Below are 18,410 nucleotides of genomic sequence, written 5' to 3'. Positions count from 1 at the left end.
CTATCTGTTTATTAACAGGCAATGTTGCTTTTAGAGGCCTTTAATAAGGACAGAGCTTTAATGCCTCAACCAATTCAAAGTGCTCCACCAATGGCTCCATTGCCTCTACTTCCTGATGCACGCACACAGGAAATGATAATTGAGAAGCTGAAGAGAGCAGAGGAGCTTGGTATGATAATTCTATGTTTAATGAAAGCAGATTTCCGCAATCCTTGAAAATATTGCTTTTATGCTTCTGGTTTTGATTGGGTATGGATTTTTTATCATCAACATTTCAGATCACAATCCGTGATCCATCATCAAGATGAAATCTATAATCCATCGCCAGGATGAATTCTATGTCTTGAATTCTCAAGACTTGATCTTGATGATAGATCACGGATTGTGATCTGTAGCTTTGAGGATAAAAAATCCATACACAATCAAAACCAGAAACATAAAAGCAAGATTCTATTTTTCTAAGTGTGAGCACTACAGTGTCAGGCATTAGTTAATGGGAATGTCTTTTGTTTTCTGAACTGTAGTTTGGAAAGGTTCTGATTCCCTGAGTTTGTACATGTGCTTTAAATATCACTGTTCCTAGAATCTAAACGTGCTTTCAGTTCAATTTGTTTTATTATATTTCTATGTGGTGTTTGCAGAATACTAATGTTCTCTACATCTATAGGTTTGATAGTTGAATAACATGCAAGATACAGCTGGAATGTGTGACAATGGAAGAAAGAGCTTTATTATGAGGGTCAACACCCATACAATAACCCATGTCATCCATACTACCCAATAAATTATGATTATGACAAAAATAGGTTTCCCAATCTTCGTGTAACCCTGCAAGTGTGCATTTCATTTATTTTCTACTCTTTGTTCATGCAAAGCAAAGTCCATACACTAACTTTTCTTAAAATCAGCCATGCTTAATTGTTTTATCAACTAGTCTTCACATACAAGCTGCTGATTAAACAAACAATCCCACAGATTACTCACGACACAAAATTATCACGAGCTGCTTTGAACAGAATCACCTATGCCTAGTGGAAGTTTTCTATCAGGATAAAATGATGGTAAAATTAACCCCACATATTCTTGTATTAGCCACACATGCTGACTTTATTGCGCTTCTAATTGATCGATTATATTGATAAGCAACTCTTTTTGCAGATAGGCACTATCACATACCTTTTCTCTCTTCTCACTTATATGCTGTTTCTCTATGGATGATTCAAGCTTATGTTATTTGACTTGGGGCAATGTTCAATTATTTCATGGCATCGGAGTGGGAAATGATTAGTCTTGAGTCGAGGAAAGAATCACCCCTGTAAGGAATCAGCTTTTAGACCCGAGAAATGCGGCCTAGTTTTGTAGGTGTTGTTCCTTGCACAGGGCTCCTATTGGGGAAATCTTGATGTTATTTGGAAGAGGAGAGCTTTCCATGAATTAGTAGTAGTAAGAATTTTGACCACATGAATCCAATTTCTGGCAAATTTCTTTTGACACAGAACTAGTTAAAATACAAAAAAGTATTCAATTCACATGCTTTGGTTGCTAACTGAATTTTTAATTCATGGGATTCAAACATCATCAAAATGGGGTTGTTTTCAAGACCTTTTTCAAAAGTGGCCATAATAAGAATTTGAAGCTATGACATATTTTTTGCCATCCAAAATTGACTTTCTGGGCTCAAGGTGTGGACAACAGAAAATTTAAACATTCATACAAAAACATGGATAAAACATGCTTATATACCATATAGAACCTTAACATATAATGTTTGTGTTAAATAATTTAAATTGAGAATTCAAATGAGTGTGAAAATCAATCACATTATTAAATTTCAAGCATTAATTTTATTGGGAAGCCAAGGGACGGCTTCCTGGAAGTTTGAGTTTCCAGGATGGATCAAATAATGCTGGAAACGCGTCCCTGGTAACACTGATCTTATGTGGACATATCTAAGTTGAAAGCTAGGGGAAGGTAATGTAGGGAAAAATATCTCGTGTTTCAAAGTTTGAATTAGATGATGCCATAAATGCAGGTACATATATGTACATGTGAGCTCTTATATAGGTTTTTTAAGGTGTTTAGACATTGGTCCTAGACTATGGAACAAATTTCGAGTTAAAGTTAATGTTCAGCAATGATGAAGTTCAGTGAGGGGAATTCTGCATCATTAGATTCACCCTGTTTAAATTTGTTTTTAATTATAAGTAATATATCTATAAATTTATTAAAATAAAATAATTTAATTATTTAAATTTGTTAATTTTAATATGTAGTGGATTAATACAATTATTTAAAATATATTTAATATGAATATATTATAAATTAAATTATTAATAAGTACAATTTTTTAATATAAGTATTGAAAGTAGGAGATATTTTCTACAAGTAGTCAAATTGTGGTATTGCTATCTTGATTCAATTTTGTAGTTTTTTTAAAGTCAAACTCATTAAGTAGTGGTTTTCATGAACCCATCTCTCATGGAAGTGAATGAAACACAACACATTGCATTTATGTGATGCTCACAGAGGTGAAGCTCCGAGACTTCCGGAGAGGTCACCCATCCCAGTACTACATCAGCTTGAGTGCACTTAACTATGGGGCTTTCTCCATGGTTAAACCCACTCTGCTTGCTACCCTGTTTGCAAAACCTTCAGCAAGTGTTTTGCCTTATGAACCATTCATTAGAAAGCCCCTAAAACTCATCGATTGGTAAGTAATAGATTTTCTACAAAAAATCAAGTTGTGATATTGTCTATCAAGATTCAATTGTGTAGCTTTCTGAGTCAAACTCATTGGCCCATTTTTCATGAGTAGGTTGACACATCCATCTCTCATGAGAATGAATGGAACACCCTAGTACACACTGCATCTAGGTGATGCTCACAAAGTTGAAGCACCGAGACTTCCTAGGAGGTTACCCATCCCAGTAGTACATGAAACATCCGAAACAAGATATTTACTCTATTTTTCCTCAAAATATATTTAGAACTAAACATATGCAGATGTATTACAAAACACAATAGAAACCAACAGAAACTCCAACAGATATTGAATCGTTCTTCCTCAAAATGATACTCAGAATTCAAGCATATAAAAATGCATTACAGACCCACAATATAAAACCAGAAATTTCTCATAAAATTTCTCAAACATGTTATTGCATTATACAACAGCAATACAATAACCAACATTTAGAATCCAATCTTAAACATAGAATTTACAGTCAGATTGGAACACTAAGATAAGAACTTGTAAGTGTATCTGAGACAACTGAAGTGATGTCTCCACGGACAATGGGTTTGCGTCCACTCTCTGCCGGCACGAGGGGCTACGTCCTCATACTTGCTGAAAGCTGAAGGTTTCCGAATACTCTTGTTAGAGAGAAACTGAAATCTGAATAATAAATCAAGCATGTTCAAATGAAAGAGTCTCTTCTTCTTTTACCCTCACAACTGTGACTCTTCGACTTCCCTCTTGGCTTTTTGTCTTCTCTCGTTGTCCTTTTTGCTCAATATATAATATTAAATTGACCTTTTATATTTTGAGTCCACGCTTTCCAAGTTAATTTTAATATTATATATAATATGCCTTAAATATTTCTAATGTCCCAAAAAGGGGACATTACATTACACCAGCTTGAGTTCGCTTAACTACGAAGTTTCCTCCATGAGCTTAAGGGGCTTTGTAATGAATGGTTCATAAGGCACAACACTTGCTGAAGCTTTTGCAAATGGGGTTGCAAGTAGAGTGAGTTTAACCATGGAGGTTGCAAGTAGAGTGAGTTTAACCATGGAGGAAATTTTGTAGTTTAGTGCACTTCAGCTAGTGTAGTACTAGGATGGGTTTCCTCTAGGAAGTTTTAGTGCTTCACTTCTGTGAACATCACCTAGATATAATGAGTAGAAAGTGTTATGTTCATTCTTATGAGAGATGAGTTTGTGTGAACAACTACTTATGAAACATGGGTCAATGAGTTTGACTTAAAAAACTACATAGTTGAATTCTGATAGAAATATGACAATACTCTATTTCATTAATTTAATCTAAATTTGTACTAAAATATGAATGAAATATTTTAGCTACAAAGTTTAACTTGTTAAATAATATCATTAAAAAATGAAATAATACTGAAATGAAATATTCTATCTAATCTTCAATTTTTGAATAAATTATACACAGAAATATATATATTATGAACATCCTATCCACTATTATAAATGAAACAGCAGCCACATTTAATAGAATGGATCATTGGGTGCTCCTATGCCATTTTCTGTAACAGATTAGTCTAAAGGCTTGACTTTTCCATGAAGATGTAGAGTACCAACATGTGCTAAGCCTATAACTGTATAACAAGACGATTCATCAATTAAATCTTACTTGTTGATGTAGTTCTTGATGAAGGAAAAAAAACCTAGGTTATTCTATTGTTAGATTTACTTGGTAGGGGTGGTGTGCTACATCCTAAAGCTGGGTACAGCTTTGAACCTTTGCAGCATTGAGCTTGGTTCACCTTGTTAGGTTTGAAGGGTTTTTTGAAACTTTGGGTCTAATCCTGACAATTCAAACACTAGTGTAAACTTTGATATTTTACACTTTCTGTTCTTTCTCCTTTTCTGTGTGTTGCAGCAGACTGCTAACAAGCAATTTCTTCCATCTCGTAAGCAGAATTTTTCCATGTTGATTGCAGAAAAACAATGGATGCTTCTATTCTAATTTCTGGTAAATGCTGATTGCTGCACACTGGGTGCATGTTGGACGTGGGTATTGGTTTAGGTTGTGCAATTTTTTCGTCCCAATTTCATAAAACAGCAAAAAGTTGAAAAATTAAAAAGTAAACTTTTTATAATTTGGAAGTAAATATTTATATATTTTTGAAATTAAAAAATGGATGTTTATAAATATATAGTAAAATACAATTTTATAATATTTAAATTTTTTTAATCTTAAAATCAAATAATTTTGTAAAATTTAGCCATTATAAATATATTACAAAATTAATTAATTATTATCAACATAATAAATTATTATTATTTTAAATATAAATAATCTTGTATAATCTAATCATATTGTTTTGTATTAAATATTAATTTGTTAAATATAGTAAATAATAATTTGTATTTATTAGATAATTATGGATCAAACTGTGGGTGATTTTTCATCATCAATGTTTTGGATCATACTACATGATCCATCATCAGAATGAAGCTATAATAGAGAGAAAATAACATAATTTGTATATAACGAATGCAAATGTTCAATAATAAATAATTTATTTTTTCATAATTTGATATTGTTTTTATGTTGTAAATATGTATATATTCATGCTTTTAATATATTTATTGTATGAATATAATATATATCCAAATGTGCCCAACAATCCCCCAGAAAACAACATACTTTACCTATATTATGTGCACCCAATTCAGCAACCTGCAAAAAAAGGAAAAAGACAAAATAAAACTAAATTTGGAAGAAAAATGTGAACAAAAAAGGCCTAAAAATTGAAGATGAATGCAAAGTTTAGTTGGAAGTTCTGGCAGGAGATCTGTAGTTTCTACAGAGCGATGCCTGGTTGGAGCTTAGTAAATCTGAGTTTCAAGTTGATGCGTCATGTCCGCCTGTCAATGCTTTGTTCTGATTCAGATCTAAGACTTAGTAATGGAAGAGAAGTGTTAGCATTTTTGTAACTTTTGTTGAAGAAATGCTTCATGCCCTGGGGGAAAAATCATTTTATCATTGCTCAACCCTCAATAGAGTCTTGATTGCCTCTTCTCCCTACGAATTGAACAAATTTCAACAATTCTTCATAATTTTTTTTGATGTTTTATGAATTTCAAATTTCAAGTGTGAAATTTGGTTAATCATGTGAGTTAGGTTGTAGTTACTATCATCATGCCATCGTCTGAAGCCTTTGAAATTGTTAATCAAAGGGATAAAATTTGTGATTGACAACTGTAAAAAATAAATCTGTGTTAATGAATATTTTAATGGAATAATAAATATCCATGAAGTTGATTTATGATTCATCTGACAAGGTGCTGTTGATTAATCAGACAGAGGAAATCACACAAATCTGTTTGAATACATCTGGTTGCTTCAATGACGGCCTGTTTATTGGAAGACAAAGAATTTAAAATAAAAAAGATTCATTTGAGGCCTAACAGATTGAGAGAATAGGAAATCTGGAATTGAAAAAATCAATCAAGTCTCTTGAGATATTAAAAAATCTGGACTGAATCAGACAACTCTGCACAATCCAAAAACTTAAGATTCTAGTGGGTTTGAACTAGATCTACTACCTTTAGATTCAGACGATCACAATCTTGTTTATCATCAGTGCAAGATTTTTATGGCTTATCGCAAGCTTCACTTTTAAGGAGGGGTATGACTGGTAGGACTCTTCAGAAAAGGTTTGATAGACAACATTAAGGGGGGATTTTGTAACTTCTGTAATCTTTCCTTTTTTTAAATAATTGTAGGTTGTTGGCTCTAAAGCCATGTAATGATGTCTAATACTATTTTGGGTCAGGTTGGCTCCATCATGTATAAATGAGACATGTATTACCCCTCATTGCTTTTCATCTTCATTAATCATGTTTATGTAAAATATCGTTCATCTGTGTTCTCTCTGTCTGCTTCTAGTGTGTCTGTGTTTGATTCAAATTTATTGTACTTTTGATCTCAAAGTGATAATCAATTTCTATATTTTGGTTGTTTTCCTAATTCTCTTTTGTATGCACCCACATTTAATCAAGTTAAACATTGGAAAATACTTGAAATTTGAAAAATTGTAGTGTTTCTTAGTTTGCTATTGGGTGATGCTATCCTTTTACACGTCATTGTCTGAAGGGCTTAATTATACCATGTAATTTCTTTCTCACATCTGATTTCAATAGCTTTACATGATTTAGTTGACTGCATTTATTGATATATTTCATTATTATCATTTTTCTGTTTTATAGGTGAATTAGGAATGGTTGATGAAGCACAAAAGGCTATGGAGGAGGCGGAAGCTCTTAAGAAGGTATCTGCATTATTACATTTTTGGGTTAAAAAAATATTTTCTTTCTTATTATTTTGAACTTCAGGTATTTGATTCAGTTGCTCCCCAGAGTTGTTTTCTTTTCATTACGTAAAGTTGTGCTTATATGCTTCGAAAACTAACATATTTGTTAAATATGTTGAATTTGTAATAATAAATAAATATATTGGATTGTGAAGATTTATGTTCTTTCCATTTTGTTGAATGATCCACAATACAAAGTATGTTAAACAGTTAATTTTAATTTACTAATGCATGACTTTTGGGGCAGCTTGGTGCAAGGCAGGAACCAACACCAGATTCCACAAAGTACACCTCCCTTGATGTTCGCATTGTAAGTTTGTTTCTTTCCCTTCGAGGGATTATGTGTTAAATAATTTCAACATTATGTGTTAAATAATGTTTATAACACATTTTTAATGTTTTACATTCCATTTATTTTTAAATTTAATGAAGAGTTTTTCAAATAAAATGTGAATCGTTTTTGGAAGCATTGTGGGAATTTAGGCTGTGAAAGTTGCACTGCTAGAGCTGCTCTAACTAACACTTCTCCTACCAGCTCCAGAATCTTTTATTATTACTATAGTTTTCTTTGTTATCTTGTCAGTTTCTAACGTGTGAAAAGCATTTTGTATGGGTTTAATAGAGCCCTGCCTATGATAAGTCACACAAAGATCGAACAATGCCTTTGTCCATGGTGTTCTGGTAAGGGTTCGTTGAGGAGGCATCGTTGGTGGGTATTGAATGCCCCAGTTTGGGGATGTTTGTGGACTTGGGGATGGGGACAATGTATGCCGTGTATCTTGTCCACCCAAAAGCATTTTTTATGGGGATGTCACTTCCAATGCAGGGGATGTTTTCATAGGTACCCTACTGCAACCATGTTTAGGGAATGGCCCGTTGCTCCCAACATCCGTTGATTGCCCTGGGAACATCAGGCAACCTCCCCGCACCCTTCCCCCTCATTTTCCCCGCCCCACCTTCAAGGAGAGGGAAATCTAAATTAAACACCACCTCAAGGAGAGGGAATCTAAACTAAACCGGTTTAGGGGTAGGGCTTTGGGAGACCAGAAAACTCAATTCCTTCAATGGGAGCCCTTGAACTATGAAGTCCAACTCATTATTCGTTGAATAAACAGATATGTCAGTGATTTGATCTATCTTTCTTGCTTTTCTTTGTCACAATTTATTTTTATAACAAGTAGTTTTTGGTCATTTTTCTGCCTTTGCTTGTTTCAAATGTACAAATAAGTTTTTACCAAGTTGAATGATGCATTGATGCTTTTGATTGTATTTCTTATTTGTTGTACTTAAAATGTGAAAGTTTTTCGAAACATGCTACAATGTGTGAAAAAGTTTTTGGTTTTGTAGTTTTTATTGTTGTATTTATTTCTAATGTCAATATGAGTTGCTTGGTAAACGACGATGACTTATATTATTAGGGTGTAGAAGGTGGGCGAATGATGGTTAATACGCATATGTTACTTAATACTATGTAAAAAGGTTGGTCCTTGTACTAAGAGAGGGCTGAGATGATAGATCATACCAAGTGGATATCATCATACCATACATTACTTTTGCAAGGGTGTCTAGACAGGGAGATAGATCTGTAGGTTTGACATTTGAGTTGAGGTGGAATGGAAGAAGAAATGAAAGCAACATGATTATTGATATGTTAAATATGTAGGCTAGAGAAGAGACATATGAGACCATTGGTATTATTTTTTGCTTATAGTATTTTTTTTCATGTTCAATCTTTCGATTACAAGGAGGGTATGGCCACCAATTCAGGCGAAGTTGGTGTGATCTGCATGCCTCTAGGCAAATACCAAATTGATGGTCTGTGATATTGGAAAAAGTGTTTGAAAGGTTTACCTTATTGATGTAGAAGACTAAGGCCAGATGGATATTACATGGTTTCAGCATAAGCATGGATGGGTGATTATACATTAAACATCACCCAGTTGTCAACATTAGGACAACAAAATTTGGTAAAATGCAAGGATATTGAGTTTTGGTTTGAGATCTCAGGAGATAGCATTGAGGAGTTTACTGTCAACAAGATATTATCTATGATTCACTAGTGACATTGACCAAGCCCAACTGACATGCTATAAATAATAAGCATGCCAAAATTGCATCCAGACCGCTTAAATTGACCTGCAACAAAGGTGCTTAGGCCAACTGGCCTCAAAATCCCTTAGATGTTTTGATTATCCTACAAGACCATGGAGAAATAGGCTAACAACAAACTCATACCTTTTGCTAGAAAGGGTTAATTGCAGAGATAAATGAGTGCATTCATAATTTGCTTTGTTGGATGAAGGCCGATATTTGTACTGTCCCAAAGTTTTGCTTAAGTTTTCAGTGGATAAAATCTGGATGAACATTTTTTTGTGTTGTTAGTGTGAAATTTGCATGTTGCATTGTGCTCTCAGAAATACATAGTGTGGGACAATTTACCCATCACCAATGCATCAAGCATGGTGGCATAACAGGGATACTCTCCTAATCATGCGAGTGTTACCACAAAATCTCCATGAGTTCTTGATTGTCTTACTCTGACAAAACTGTAGTCCAACAGATATGAGATGATGAAGATGGTACAACATATCCCACAACCTTTAACATGAAGCACAAACATCCATAAGGTTATAGTTGTGGCATTAAGAATTTGGGACACACACACCAGAGGTTGTGTAAATGGAGATTGATATCTCACAAAACACGTATTTGATAACACAAACTGAGATGCTAGGCACCCAAAGTCCAAATATTCCTAGGAATAAATTTTCATCAGGGAATTTTGAAGAAGCGCTAGAAATACTTAAATATCCAATGGTCCAAACCATAATGCACTTTAGGAAAGTAACTCACATTTTGGGACATTAGCTCACTTTCAAACGCTAGCACACTAAACTTGTAGTCCTCCAATTGTGCTTTTGTCTTATTTAGGAACTCGTTAAAATCAATTTCACAAATACATAACAAAAATTCTTCTCATGGTATTTTGACATTAAATTCAGTTCTTCAACAAAATATGAACATACAGAGAATTTGACAATTTCTAGGAGTTTAACCTCATAGTAAACTATTTGCCTCAGAATAATATAGGACTTTAACCTCATAATACTAATTGAAGCGAAGTGTATTAAACACTCTTTCTGTATTGGACGGACCTAGTATATTTGAGTTTATTTTATAGGGCAACAGATTTATTAGTATTAATAAATTATTTTAAAGATTGTCGAGTACATATATTACTACTATTCAAATCTAAATGAACCAGAATGCTTATTTATCATCATCAACAAATTTATGAACAATAAAGAAACCATCATTGATATAGTTTGGCATTAAACAATATGAATATAACTAAAAAAACCACAAATACTGTTTAATTAAACCAACTCCATCTCATTTGTACTTAAATTTTTTTTTTTTGAATAATAATAAATATAGTACTTGCACAAAACCTTAGCTAGGACAATCCAAGTACTTTGTACCCTGAGTTGGACAGTCTCTTATGCCCCTTCTACAATGCCCATGGCTACACCAAACCACTTTATTTTTTCTTGAGTGTTCTGCATACCCTTTCCAGGTCTCACATAAATGCTTTATATAAGCTTTAAGGGGTGGTTTTACAAGTTAACAGCCTTTTATAAATATTCTTCTTTAATCTCGATTTTAACTAAAGGGTTATTTTATCATTTATTGTCTATCTCCTTTTAATGCTTTCATAACTTTATTTTTACTTTGGGGAAAACACTAGTAACATAATGTGCATCTCAATGATCTCATAGCTTGAGTGAGATGAAAACAAAAATCCATTACTTCTAACCAAGTTGATTTCTCCAATTAAACCACCATTGAGGAAAATTTGCATCTGTGCACTCGACAAAACATCAACTGTATCTGCACAGCACACAAGATAGTCAAAGCATAGCATATGACAACTAATGATAAAATATGCATTTCAAAACTACACCTATTCAAATTCATTTAACTCAAGCATGATTTAAATAAATAGACTTGGTAAATAATAAAAATGTTGAACTTGATCAATATTTACATGCATAATCACCACTTATTAAGTTATTATAGTGAAAACAATTAAGTTGAAAAATTATGGAATTATGCATTTGGAAATTCCCACACACAAATTGAGGTACATAATCGATGAACCTCGATCACAATATAAAGATAATGCCATTTACAAGTATGATATTGGTAACAAAGCTCAACCAAGCAGAATAATGAGCCACAAACACTTAGCTACTTACACCATCAGGATGAGGCAAGAGATAAAATAGCTGGGTATTAAATTTTTGTGGGAGAGAAGATATATGCAGTCCTGTTGAATATCTCTTACATGGTTACATGTGCATGGAATGCAAGATGGGGCACAGGCCTGATAAATTTGTTCCCGTTGAAGAGCATGGGGCAAGGAATGGCCTTGTGGATTTCCACAAGAAGTTTAGTGTGGACGAAGCTGGATTAATGAAATCAAGTGGGACAGATTTATTGAACTTGATGGCTAGTAAAGTTTATCAATGATTGGTAGGCACACTTTGTATGCTATGTGAGCTCTCAAGGATCACCATATCCACTTTCCATTTACTTAGTCTCATAAATACTAGGTTCTTTGTAGGTGAGATACTCAATGCATTTCATCTCATACATTGCAAGACACTTTGAGTACATCAAATCCTATCAACAAGGAACTTGGGGAATTCAACTGGGTTGATGAAGACAAGGTGTGCAGCCAAGATTGGCTGGAGCCATGCTTTAGCAGCTAGTTGAGTCTGGTAGTTTCTGAGATTTTTATTGATATCCAAAGCAGTTATGTGTATCTTGTTTTGGTATTGACATTTTCTCATTTTGATGTTTGTTTGTTGTGGTTCTCAGCTCATTTATACCTCTGCGACTCTCTTTGACACAAGTAAATTTACCAATAGCCGTCAATTATGAATCTATGATTATCAAATTGATGATCGGGTCAATGGAATGTCATTACAAACTCAGCATAGCGCATATGCTTTTAAAATTTTCAAGGCATTTGTATTCCTATTTATATAAATATTATTAATTTAATAGCTGTTCCTACATTTCCAAAATTTGTTAAATTTTTGCCATCAGTAGAACTTTGCCACCAAAATAAAAGAGAAACACTGTGTTTCATTGCTTCCCTAAAACTATTCACAAAACCATGAAATTTTTGTACTGCTTTGGAAATAGAAAAGTTAAGTGGAAAAGAGCACGAGTTGGTGACAGTTCAATCTGGAAAAGTGCCTGCATTAAATAAAGCCCTGTTACAAATTGCAAGATGATTTATGTAACCATATCTTCTTATACACATTATCTGTTTTGCAGACTGATCAGAAGCTTCGTGTATGTGACATTTGTGGAGCTTTCTTGAGTGTTTATGACAGGTGAGAGTTCTTGCTTCCTATGTCTCATAGCTTAATATTGGGATCTAACTTGGAAGGATGGTATTTGGGATATTTGGAGGACTTCAAACTTTTGACCAGGCTTATTATGCCTCCTTGTTCCCAGCAGGCTTTGGGCCCAGTTTTTCGACGAAAAACTTTTGCAGCTTTGAGAAAGTGCGTGTCTTTTGTTTTATGTTTGAAGATTAATCTCATTAAACTTTTAGGGGCAGCAAACAGTCCACCTCCCATGACTTTTTTGCCTAGTTGGGGCTTGTGTGTTCTTATCATCAAATATTTCTAATTTGTTGATTGCTGTTGTTTTTACAGTGACCGTCGGTTGGCTGATCATTTTGGAGGCAAACTCCACTTGGGATATATGCAAATCCGGGAGAAGCTGGATGACCTTAAGGTGTGCATTTTCAGTTATAAATTTTCAGTTGTCAATTTCGTAGAAAATCATTCACCCCAAATTTATGGAACAGTGACACTCTAAATTCTTAAGAGTAGCCAAGGTGGTTTAAATAATTGAATAGCCATGCCCAGATGATATAGATATACTCCAGGTAGACTGGATATAGAGGGGTGCCATAACTACAATCTGCTAACAACCTCATGTTGCTCGTTTGAAGGCTTGTTGCCTTATCCCATATCTATATATGGGACTGACGACATCAATCACCCATCTATTCTGATGTGAATCTGTGATACAAACAGTCATATGTATTGAATGGATGGTGCTGCTACATCCCCATCTTTTTATCAGGTAGCTACAATTAAATACTTATGAGTAAAAAACTTAAGAAAAAGAATCAAATAAATGGCTGTAGTGCTCAAGTTACTTGAAAAGTTGGAGTAATTTTGAAAGTAAGAATAGTGAGGATGGTAAAAGTTTGATCCAAATTTAAAAAAAATAGAATTTTTTTTTTAGAAAAACAAAACTTTATAAGCCCCAACAGGCAAAACTTTGTTTCTTACAATTTAAAATAGGTACCTTCTGGTTGATTCTTTTTGGTGTTTTGTATCATATATTTAAGATGATTGATTTTTTTCATAGTTAAAAGATTTGGAATTGGCTGATTTTTGACTTGGACACACACTGAGCATGATTATTTGGAAAAGACTGCAAATAAAAAAAACTGGAAACTTTTAGAGGTTTTAAAGCATTTAAATGTTGTATCATGAACCCTTCAATAAATACAATTTGAAGACCCGATAAATTAATCTAGCTGAAACTACTTTGATCACAAACAGGCGTATAATTAATCAAGAGTATAAAATTTAATTTCAGCCAAGGGAAACAACATTTTTAGATGTATAAATATTGTCAAATGTTGTACAAAACTTATGGGCTATGAAATTCATGCATTTAACACAAAAATCACAACATGAGCTATGGTAGAAAGGAGCATATATATCTCAGACTGACATTGCTAGCTCTGTGTGTTTGTGTCTCAGACATGTAATAAAGTATAATTTAATTACTCGGAATCTAATTAAGATCGTTAATTTTTTTTTTGTTGCTATTCCATTGATTGACTTAGCAATGTAGAAGTATAAAATATAATTTAATTACTATGAATGTAATTGAGTTTTATTTATTTATTTTAAATTTGTTGATATTCCATCAAATATGGTCCTAAAAGCTATTTATTTATTTGTTTTTGAAATCTAGACTAAGTATTTGGAAGTATCATCTCTTGTGGGTGTTTTAAGGCAATGCAAATTAAAGGCTCTAAGACTACACAAACTGTCATGCCACATGCCATTTTTCACAAATATTTGACTTTTTACCATCTTTCAAAAGTCCTCAAACCCCTTCACACAATGCTTGATTGTCATGCTTTTATGTTTTAAGCATTTTCAAATTTTTATACTTTTAAGTTTACCTGTTGGACCTCACCAAGTCCGGTGAGTCCTTGGAGAGTGTAACCAGACGTGAGGTATTTTTGGGCCTTGTTTTGACCTGCTTGCCTTGGGACTTGGTGAGTCTGGACAATTCTTGCAACACTTTCTTTTTTGATGCACATATTTAAGATATCCGAATTATTAATAGTTTTATTGAAAGCCAACTAGCTTAGAGTTGGACTTCTCCCCACCTTGATTGGATGTGTATGTGTGTGTGTATCTGTTTTATCCCTATGTTTTTACGAACATTTTCTTTTAAAATTTGTTGGATTGTCTAAAATTCACTTCCAATGTTGCATCTTTCAATAAGTTAGATTGAAGGATATATGCCTCGTTTTTGCAACTGATCCACACACAAGGTGGATATAATCTACATGCATGTGTAGCTAGTATGGAAGTTTTTTCTTTCGCTATAATGTCTTTACTTATCATTTTAATAAAAATATGCATATCACATGTACTATTCTCCTTTCGCAAACCACCTTTTTCTTTTCAGCGGGATACTCAATTTTACACCTTGCAGGGTCCAGCAAGATGGGATAATTTCCTTGTTTGACAATTTAGGATTTGCTTAGGAGAAACAATTACAATAGATTTCAGATTCTGTCCTGCTTTGTTTAGGTTTGTTGTGACAATATTCAGATACTGTAACAGTTCACTGCTTTGACTTCTGTAACTTATATTTGTGGAATTTTATATATGCAGTTTTATCCTGAATTCGGAGTTCCTAATATAAGTTGCTCCATGAAATCAGGAATTGGTGTTCATATTGGGTTTTACAATTTTAAGACATTTTTTTTGGAAACTCAAATAACACTGAAGTACAATGCAAGCATATTTTTTAAACACAAAATTCATGTTCAATTGAGATGTGATAATGTTGTCTATATATATAGGTTAAAATAAGTACCAAGTCACAAATTCCATTATTTGATCAGTGACCCGTCCTAGACCATTTCACCTTGTTTGGTTGGATTTGTTGAAGCTTGCGATCTTTGATATCATTTTCATACATAGTTTGAAAAAATTCCCAGCTCCATTATTTGTGCGGTGGCATTTCCTACCACATTATTTGGTTGGATGCGTTGGAGCTTTTTTTGTTGAGTATTTTTTAGTTCAAGAATGCTTTATCTCCCTCTTTATCTGTTTCCAGAAGCTATCAAATTCATGTTGTGGTTAAATATCTTCTTTTATTTTGAATTTTTGCAGGAGGAGAGAATAAAAGGCCTTAGACATGATCGACCTGAAGACGATGGAAGGTACTTGTCACATGTTTATTTATTTATTTTATATATGCTACAAGCGTTCAATCTTCACTTGTATATCTCATAGTAACATGGGGATGTGTCCCCCCTCTTTTTGCCCCACGTTCTGGAGACTTGGATGCACCAGGGACTTGGGGACTCCATTACTCCATCCCCAGTGGCGCCACTAGATTCCGCCACCTCCGCTAAGGATGGGGGACGTCTCGATGTTGACTATTTGCTGATTTGACTATTTATCTTAAATGTTTGATGTTCCAATTCAATGCAATGTTCAAGTATTTACACTTCACATCTTTATATCTTATATTGCAATACATCTTTTCATAACTAGCATTTTAAGTACCATATGTATAGTATACAATACCCCATCCCTGTCCCTCGCCTCTGTTCCCCCGCTGTGCCCCAACCAAGGTCCCTCTGCGCCCCTGTCCCCCAGGGTGGTGTAACTATGGTATATCTTGTTTCATGCTTCTTTGAATAAAAAATCTGATTGAAGGTTTTTGATGTTTCGAGAAACCAAATTTGATTTTTTTTTACATTTGTTTGTTTAGGTTGAGAGACAGGGCAACTAGCAGAGATAGAGAGAGGCCATCTAGCCGAGATAGAGACAGATCCAGTAGAGACAGAGCATCCAGCAGGGATCGAGATAGAGAGAGAGATGACCGGGATCGTGGCCGGGATAGTGTTGGAAGCAGAGATCGAGATCGAGAAAGGGTGAGAGACAGAGATCGTGATATCAGAAGCAGAGAACGAGATCGGGGTCATGAGAGGGAGTCGGAGCATGTCAGGAGTTATGATTCTCGTAGTCGTAAGAGGTAGCTTGAAAGTGTTCTTTTAGAAAATCTGTGTCATAGTGATGTAGAAGTTCTACTGACATTGACAAGGTGTTCTTTTAATGCTTTATCCATGTCAAATCTTGGAATTTTGAGTTTTAGATTGTTATATATACAGGTCGCGGTCACGCTCAAGAGAACGAATAGTTGAACATTCTAGAGACCGTGAAAGGGACAGGAGTGATCGCCACAGGTAGCTTGGTTGCTACAATCATTTTATTATTCCTATATGAGTTAAATAGATAGATGTTTATTTTTCATCATCTGTATCAATAATATATGCTGACTTTTTCTTGGACTTATTCACAAGCTTTAGCTTCCTTAAACGTAAATGTAATTTCATGCATATGTTGTACAATTTGTGAATCCCACGTGTTGCTGGTTTTGCATGTATATTTATATTGAAACTGACTAGTTGTTTGGATTTTAACACAGGCGACATGACCGTCATGATCGATACTGAACTCTCCTATTTGCAAGGAATGCTGCATGATCTTTGACAAATCTCTCATTCCCTAGCTATAGTCACATGTAGCTTTTGTACTTCAATAACTCTAGTCAATACTTGTAGGTACAAAGCAATTTTCATCCGAGGCAGAATATGTTTGTCCCAGGTCTCATATGAGATCTGTCTGCACAACAGTAAGGTTCTCGTTTTGATGCTAGTGTTAGTTGAATGTTGTATGTTGTATGTGGGGCTATATTTCTGTAGCCTTTGTTTTAATCTAGTATTTATAAAAAATCAAAGACGGGGTAGTAATATTACAACAATCAAATGTAAAAAATGGCAGTGTACAATTGTATTCCATGCTATGAAGCCTGCTGGTGTGCATGTTTTCATGGTAATCTTACTGATTTTTCCAGTGCCTTTCAAATTCATATTCATGATTGTATTGCCACTTGTTTGATCAATTCGATTATCATACTTTCTGTAACTGCTTTCCAATTAAAGTAAAGCTGCTTGTAAATGAAATTGCATAAAATTTGATAATTAGGACTACGCTATATTCAGGAGTCAAGATTGGAAATTTGAGATTTGTGCAGTTAAGTTGCACTCAATGTTGCCTGAGATTATTAATGGAAGTAGTTGCCCTTGTTTTGGTATGTATCAGTCCCTTGGATAGATGACAGGGCAAAGACAAATGAGAATGGGTGTATTTTCTAGAAAAGATTACGTACATTTCTTTTAACAATTCAGAATCTGAAGCATTCGATTCTATCCAATTTGGAAGCTATTAATACATTGACTTTTATATTCAACTTGCAAGCTTAACCCGGTCCTTTGTATAATTTGTTTAGAAGGTACCGATCTAAATTTTGTCAGGTAATCTTGAGAACATTTTTACGGACATATTTGTTTGAAAAGTAGATATACGGTTTAAAAGTGCCTCGTAGTATTTCGCATTTATCCGGCGATATGGATAATGTACAAAAAAAAGAAAAGGTTATGAATCTTGGTTTTGAAATCGTCGAGGGTGCAAATTTATCTTTTACACTAGACCTCCACAATTTAATTGAAATGCTCGCCACCTATATTTAAGAAATTATCATTGTCAACTCACCTAAAGAAACTACAATGGAAGAGTCTTGTTTGAAAATTGGCTCATGGCTTAATATCAAATTGGCCTCATCATCACTTAACCTTGGAAGCTTTGGTCCCAAGGTATCCTATTTAATATCTCGAGTTAGATTTGTCGGTGCGGATGTCACAAAGGCGATTTTTTCTCTTTTAGATCTAGACCTTTTTTTTTCCGGTTTTTTAGTTTTGTTAGAGTTTATGAATCAAACCCAAATGATCGAGTATAGCTATCGAATATAAGCATGAGCTTAGGTCATAGCCTGTTTGAGGACCGAGGATTTAAGGCCATCTATTCCACCAAGGTTTGAGGCAAGATAATGGTCTAATTTCATTCCTCTGATCCAACTCAT

General features: G+C 34.1%; 1 protein-coding gene across 1 annotated transcript in view; it reads left to right on the top strand.

Annotated features, from left to right (window-relative positions):
* The window catches only part of LOC149562123 (U1 snRNP-associated protein usp106-like), a 49,587-nt gene extending 32,171 nt beyond the window's left edge, over positions 1-17,416 (top strand). The window contains exons 6-14 of the mRNA XM_089825662.1: positions 19-169; positions 6,967-7,028; positions 7,318-7,380; positions 12,420-12,478; positions 12,806-12,887; positions 15,593-15,642; positions 16,200-16,463; positions 16,600-16,674; positions 16,917-17,416. Of these exons, the coding sequence (XP_089681788.1) occupies positions 19-169; positions 6,967-7,028; positions 7,318-7,380; positions 12,420-12,478; positions 12,806-12,887; positions 15,593-15,642; positions 16,200-16,463; positions 16,600-16,674; positions 16,917-16,944 (834 nt within the window). The 3' untranslated portion in view covers positions 16,945-17,416. The remainder of the gene's footprint in view (positions 1-18; positions 170-6,966; positions 7,029-7,317; positions 7,381-12,419; positions 12,479-12,805; positions 12,888-15,592; positions 15,643-16,199; positions 16,464-16,599; positions 16,675-16,916) is intronic.
* The last annotated feature ends 994 nt before the right edge of the window (positions 17,417-18,410 follow it).

This window comes from Cupressus sempervirens, chromosome 4 (assembly GCF_028749045.1).
Source record: "Cupressus sempervirens isolate cs-2001-9-10 chromosome 4, ASM2874904v1, whole genome shotgun sequence".
NCBI classification, from domain to species: Eukaryota; Viridiplantae; Streptophyta; class Pinopsida; order Cupressales; family Cupressaceae; genus Cupressus; species Cupressus sempervirens.
The sequence above is the reverse complement of the archived record's forward strand: the minus strand, read 5'-3'. Positions and strand labels throughout refer to the sequence as shown.